The 5,819-nt window shown below is 46.3% G+C and overlaps 1 protein-coding gene across 8 annotated transcripts in view; it reads right to left on the bottom strand.

Moving 5' to 3' along the window:
* Positions 1-484, bottom strand: part of LOC110403199 (integrator complex subunit 6-like) — a 34,362-nt gene extending 33,878 nt beyond the window's left edge. For 4 of the 8 annotated variants that reach the window (XR_002441556.1, XR_002441557.1, XM_021406198.1 and 1 more), the window contains exons 1-2: positions 181-484; positions 24-101 (exon numbers count right to left, since the gene is read on the bottom strand). Coding sequence is in view for 4 of the 8 variants with exons in the window: in XM_021406198.1 (XP_021261873.1) it covers positions 24-101; positions 181-291 (189 nt within the window). In the remaining 4 variants the exon portion in view is untranslated. The remainder of the gene's footprint in view (positions 1-23; positions 102-180) is intronic. The other 4 variants (XR_002441554.1, XR_002441555.1, XM_021406196.1 and 1 more) reach the window with 1 other exon arrangement.

Genomic DNA, 5,819 nt, shown 5'->3' with positions numbered 1-5,819 from the left:
CGGCGGGGAGGGGGCTCGGTTACCTTGATGCAGTAGGGCGGCTCGTCGAAGGTAACCAGCATGTACCTGTCGCCGCGGCTGGCCGGGTCCCGGGCCCGCAGCTGCGGAGAGAACGGAGAGAAGCGGCGTGAGCGGGCGGAAGGGGCGGACGAGGGCGGCGGTCCCCGGCCTCGCACTCACCTTCATGAAGATCTCCACGGCGCCCTTGGCGATGTCCAGGTAGCTGGTGCCCAGATACGCCCGCTGGTTCATGGAGGCGGACGTGTCTATGAGGAAGAGGAGGATCGGCATGGTCCAGGCAGAGCGCCGGCCCGCCGGGCACCCTGCGGGGAGGAGGGAGGGGGCAGCGGCTCAGCGCCCCCGGCCGCCGCCTGTCCGCCCGCCCGCCCCGGCTCCGCTCGGTCCGGCTGCGGCGCGTTACTGAGCTGCTGTGTTCGCCGAGACTCAACTTCTCTTCCCTGAGCTTCCACCAGCACCATGTGACCAGCGCGCACGCCATTGGCTGCGAATTATACCTTCATTTGCATATTCATAAGGAAGGAGGAGGGCTGAGGAGGGAGGTGCCAGTGGAACCCTGCGCGCGCGCACACCTGTCAGCCCGCCCCGCCCCTCTGCGGGGTTCCCCGCCCCTCGCCCCAGGGGCCGCCCCGCCCGGCCGGGCCCGGCGGCGGGGGGAGCTCGGGGCCGCGCCTCGTCGCTTCGCGGTCCGCTCCCATCGCTCCCCCTGACGGAGCCGGCGCCCCACACCTGCCCGCCGCGGCCTACGCTCGACGGCCAGGGCAGACTTAGAAGCAGGCCTCAAGCACTGAGCAGAGCAATGGGGTTAATCGCCTGTGATATAATCACTCTGCTCCTGGTCCTTGGAGGTTTCCCTTAAGCACTAAATCCTCCACCCTTCCACGTGCTGTTTTCTAGTCAGGCAACACTTGTCTTCCAGAGACCCGAAACAGGGCAGGACGTGGGGCTCACGCACCCTGCTATGTGCTGGTGGGGCGCCCGGCTGAGGACAGCGTGAACTGCAGCCAAACCGACCATCCACACACCCCACACTCTTTCCCTCTCAGGTGGGGAATTAAAAACCACCAGCCTGATAGAGAAGGGCCCCAGCCTGACAGGGAAGGACCCGCAGCGTGCTGCAGCGCAGAGCTCAGGCCTCAGTTCAGAGCAGCCTGCTCAGCCGGGCCCTGCCTGTCAGCCCCAGCGTCACCAGCGGGCACTGGGTCGGTGCGATGACACCCAGGAAGCATTCAGTGCCGTGTCTGCTTGTGGGTGCTTGTTCGCTTCCAGGGCTGCATCCAAGAATCACAAAAGCAGCACTGTCAACACGAATCTTAGTTAACAATAATTAAGTAGCTAATAATATTCTCCAGTGCTTTCACATTCAAAGGCTCTTTCTGCATTTTTTTTTTTTTTTTTTTTGCTCTTCATTCAAATAATAGGCAAAGAGGCACAGTTCTCACTGCTTCTCGGAGTTCCTTGGGCAATAGCTATTTCACAACACCACAGGTGAACGCTAAAATCCCCATTACAAAGCATTACAAAATGCAAACGTTGGTAAAGATATCATTATCCATCTTGATCAAAATAATCAGACGTAAATCCAGGTAATTCAGGGATGTACTTGTTCCCTTCACTCACAGAAATAATCGGAATACAGGACAGTGGCGAGTCTCCACATTGTTTTTAGAAAGAGGTCTGTGGGGGTTTGTTTTAAAAGCTTCTGCAAATATTTTTCACATCATATTATCAAAGTATTTAATTGTAGTGTGCTGTAAGTGGATTAATTAATAGTTGGGAAGCAGCTTATTTTGAAAACAAGTACTGTCAAACTTGGAGACTCTCCATTCCATTATCTAGGTCCTCTCTGTAAGTTACATATCTGTGACTGCAGCTGTGTTTAAAGTTTCTGAATGTTAGCAATCATAGCAGAAATGCCAGGAGGGATAAACAGATAAATAACTTTATGTAAGTATTAGTGCATATCAATGGAGCCAGACTGCAGGAACAGGATTTGAATCTCTACAGATAAGGCAAAAATGCTGATACCATATTTTTTGTACTGCTGCGTGTCAGTCTGGAAAGACAGCTCCTAGATAGGAATAGATTTGCTAAGGCCTGAATGGAAAGTAAACTATTGGTAGGAGATGCCAGCTAATACCGCTAGGTTCCCGCACTGAGAACTTGATGAGGCCACCTATGCATTTCTCTCACATCAACCAGATGAAGTCAGAGACTAACTTTTGATTCCAGCTGATCTCAGCCAATTCGAACTGGCAATCCAGGGGCCTCATGTCCTACAGTGTCCTCGAGCCAGGCTGCATGAAATGCTAAACAATTAGAAGTTCATACCCTCACATTTTCATGTTTTTTTTTTTTTTTAATCCAGACTGCCTGAAACTCGAAAGCCAGTTCTCTCACATTCAAGCATAATATTTAAAGGTCAAGACAAAACACTCTGCTTCCAGTTTCAGAGGATGACCTTTCTGAGGGCAGCAGCAGGCAAGGTTCACATACTCTCCCTCTCTTGAGGATTCTGGCTTTTGGAGCATGCTCCTGCTGGATACCACAAAAGCTGAAGTCCAGCAATTTTCTGGGCACAATACATTTATTTAGTTTAATGAGGGTTGTTTTGTTTTTTTCTAATTCTTGAAAATAATGGACACCACAGTTGCTAACGTGCATGAATGCAGTTAGAGCGAGTAGTTCTTTACTACTACCACTCTGTACAATTTGCATCTTCCAGTGCTGACTAACTGGCAGCTATGGTGACAGGCATTTGCTACATCTATAAAGTTCAAAGTATTCTTAATTTTCAATTGAAATTACACTCCTTTTAATTTCTTCAGCTCTGCTAGTTAAAGAAATTGTCTCAAACGGGAAATTAATCAGAACAACTACTGCAGATTAAGCTCTCCTACAATTAAATATTTTGAAATCACTCCTGTGTAGCTATTCTGTCACACAGTAAATAGGAACATTACTTTGTAAGAATGATCAAATAGATCAATTGTATATTTTCCTGTTGCATCAATAAGTTATTATTTTTCTGTTCCTTGTCCAAACACAGCTTAACATCTAAGCTGTGACCTCTAATGGGATTTTAGCTCTAACAGTGTTCCTTATTTCTCAATGCTTTTTTATTGCTTCATCTGTTACTTTTTTTTTCTCACCTAGCTACTTTCTTATCTGAAAAAGTAACATATCTGTGAGACTCTAGCCCTGTTCCTTCAGACACTAAAGAACATCAGCTTTGGCACCAATTAGCCATATGAATTTGAGACACATTTGATACCTTAGTCAGAAAATATCCATTTAAAGTCTGGTTCAACAGCTTCCTTCAAACGTCCTTCCAGCTCTGCGGCTCCCTGTCTTGGTCTTGTAATACAACTGCTCTGATGACTTGATTTGAAAAGCTTCAAGCCAGAGCAAAAACGGTAACTGTTCAGTAACTGTAAAAACAACCATGAATTCATGTAGCGAGTTAGGAAGTATAATCCCTATTATCCAGAAAAGGAGCTGCCACAGGGCTAAGGGATTCGCGCAGTAACACATTAGACAAAAGTTTCAGTACCACAGTGAGATTTTAGAAGTGTTCAGCACTTAGCCAGCCATAAATCTATACCGTTCCTTTCAGAAATATTAAATATCTGATTTAATAAGAATTTGTGTGCAGTTAATCTCTTAGGAGTAAAAACTTGTGCTAAATAATAACTTCATCCTCCCAAAGCTCCGGTAACTATATGACAGAGTGAGAATACAGAGAATTAGATCTGAGATGGCAGAAGCTGAGCAAATTGGAGACCTTTGATATTTTGTGCTATATCAGGGCTAAATACTCTCACCCCTCGGCAGTTAGCCACTCTTAAGCCAGACAATGGAAGAGAACAGGCTGCTTCTGCCAATGTGTCATACAGCCCCTTCTGGAAAGAAAAAAGAGAAAACAGAAACAACAACAAGTAGATGAGTATGTTCCAGGATGTTGCTCAGTAGCACTTTTTTTTTCCTTTCTAATTTTGTAAGGACACTACATGCTTCCACAAATTGTAACTCAGCTCTTACAGACTTCTGCCCCCTTCACTTGCTCCATCTCTTTTCCGTTATCTTTCCACTAAAGACAAATAAGAGTTTGAAAGTCAGTCAGCTTTCTACTACATTTGAAGAGTGTGGGTTTGCAGAGTAGAGGACAGTAACTGAAGCTGAGGTGCAAATCCCACATTACTGTGGGCCTTCAGACTTCGTGTGAACCTCCCATGGCACTTGAATTTCTTTTCATAGGCTTCAGTGAATTCAAAAATTCCATTTTCAGCTGAAGTATAAGGAATAGACAACAGATACATGCCCCGTCTGCAGCCCATTTTCTGCTGATTTATTGACTGTGCGTAAATACTACATTATAACTGTCATATTTAACCACAAAAAGAGAAAGTTCTATGCTCAGGAAAATAATTCAAGGAACATCTGAGAGTTTCATTAAGTCATGTCATCTCTTCCATGCACTTCAGTTAAAGACGCCCATTAACAAAAGGGAAGAGTCCAGCCAGCACTGTTTCCACTCTCAATCTCTCTCACCCCAAACCCACAGTTTAAGCATTTGCTGTACATTACAGAGGCCGGGAAGGTGGGCAAGCATGCATCTCAGTTCATTTGGGACCACACTAAGGAGAGATGCGAATCTCCAGCTACGCTCCTTGTCACACAGCCATTCCTAGAAAGCTGCTGCCAGCAGGCAGTGCACAAACACAGCTCCACAAAACAGACTGGACTGCCCTGTCCTTGGCTCTTTCAAAGCCAGGAAAGAAAGCACAACTCTCAGGCCCTCACGGGGCTGCCAGCTGCTTCCACCAAAGTGTATCATGGTCCAGAGGGCTCCCAAGCACCTCTGCAAGGTTTTCATGTGAGCACAGCTGATAGTGCCCGTGGTCCAAAGGTAGAAGACAGATCACCACAACCTGCATAACAGCAGGTACAGTTTAATTTCTATTTTGCTTTAAAGACCAATGAGGAGGCTATGAGGAAGTGATTGATTGCATAAGATGGTGGATCATTTTGCAATAGTGGTAGATAAGCAAAATTCTGACAAAATGTCTCCGAGTAGACACTTTGAACAGCAAAACATGCTGTAACAAATTTCCAGGCAGGCAAGGCTCTCCATATGAGAGCTGGTTTCAAAGTGCAAGAATCCCTCCAGAGAAGAAACAGCATTCAAAAAGTTTGAAGCAACAACAAAAAGCAACAACAAACAAAAACCATTCTGACTACTGAAAAAGAAACTGAAACAGTAAGTACGGCAAGCTGGAGAAACAAGTTACTGTAAATGTGAAGATGTGAGAGAGAAATTAGAATACTGCACATATCTATGGATCCGCTGAGATACAAAACTGAAAATACATGCTTCAGCTCGGTGCATCTTTGTGATCAAACTGCAAATAGCATCAGATTAAGACCCTGTAAATCTCACTGAGTTTTCCCAACAAAGATTATCATCTCTTATGCATGCTGGGAGACAACAGGGAAAAGAATGGGAGAAGGATTTCTGGCCACCTGAGGCAGGAGCCGTGTGTACCAGGCAGTCACAGCCACAGCAAGCAGGGGCTCAGAGGCTGGAGGAGCCCCGGGGATGCTCTGACCTGTAGGTGCATTTGAATTGACAGCCAGCCAAGAACTGCGTGAAATTCCCAGTTACTTCCTCTTACTGGTCTTATGCTAAGTGTTGCTAAGCTGTAACTGGGAACTGGGCCAAATCAGCTTGGGATCTTTGGATAAAAGGCATTATATAAAAAAAAAAATATCTGGAGTATTACCCATGTGGAAAGCAGCAA

The sequence above is a fragment of the Numida meleagris genome, chromosome 8, assembly GCF_002078875.1.
Source record: "Numida meleagris isolate 19003 breed g44 Domestic line chromosome 8, NumMel1.0, whole genome shotgun sequence".
Classification (NCBI taxonomy): domain Eukaryota; kingdom Metazoa; phylum Chordata; class Aves; order Galliformes; family Numididae; genus Numida; species Numida meleagris.
The sequence above is the reverse complement of the archived record's forward strand: the minus strand, read 5'-3'. Positions and strand labels throughout refer to the sequence as shown.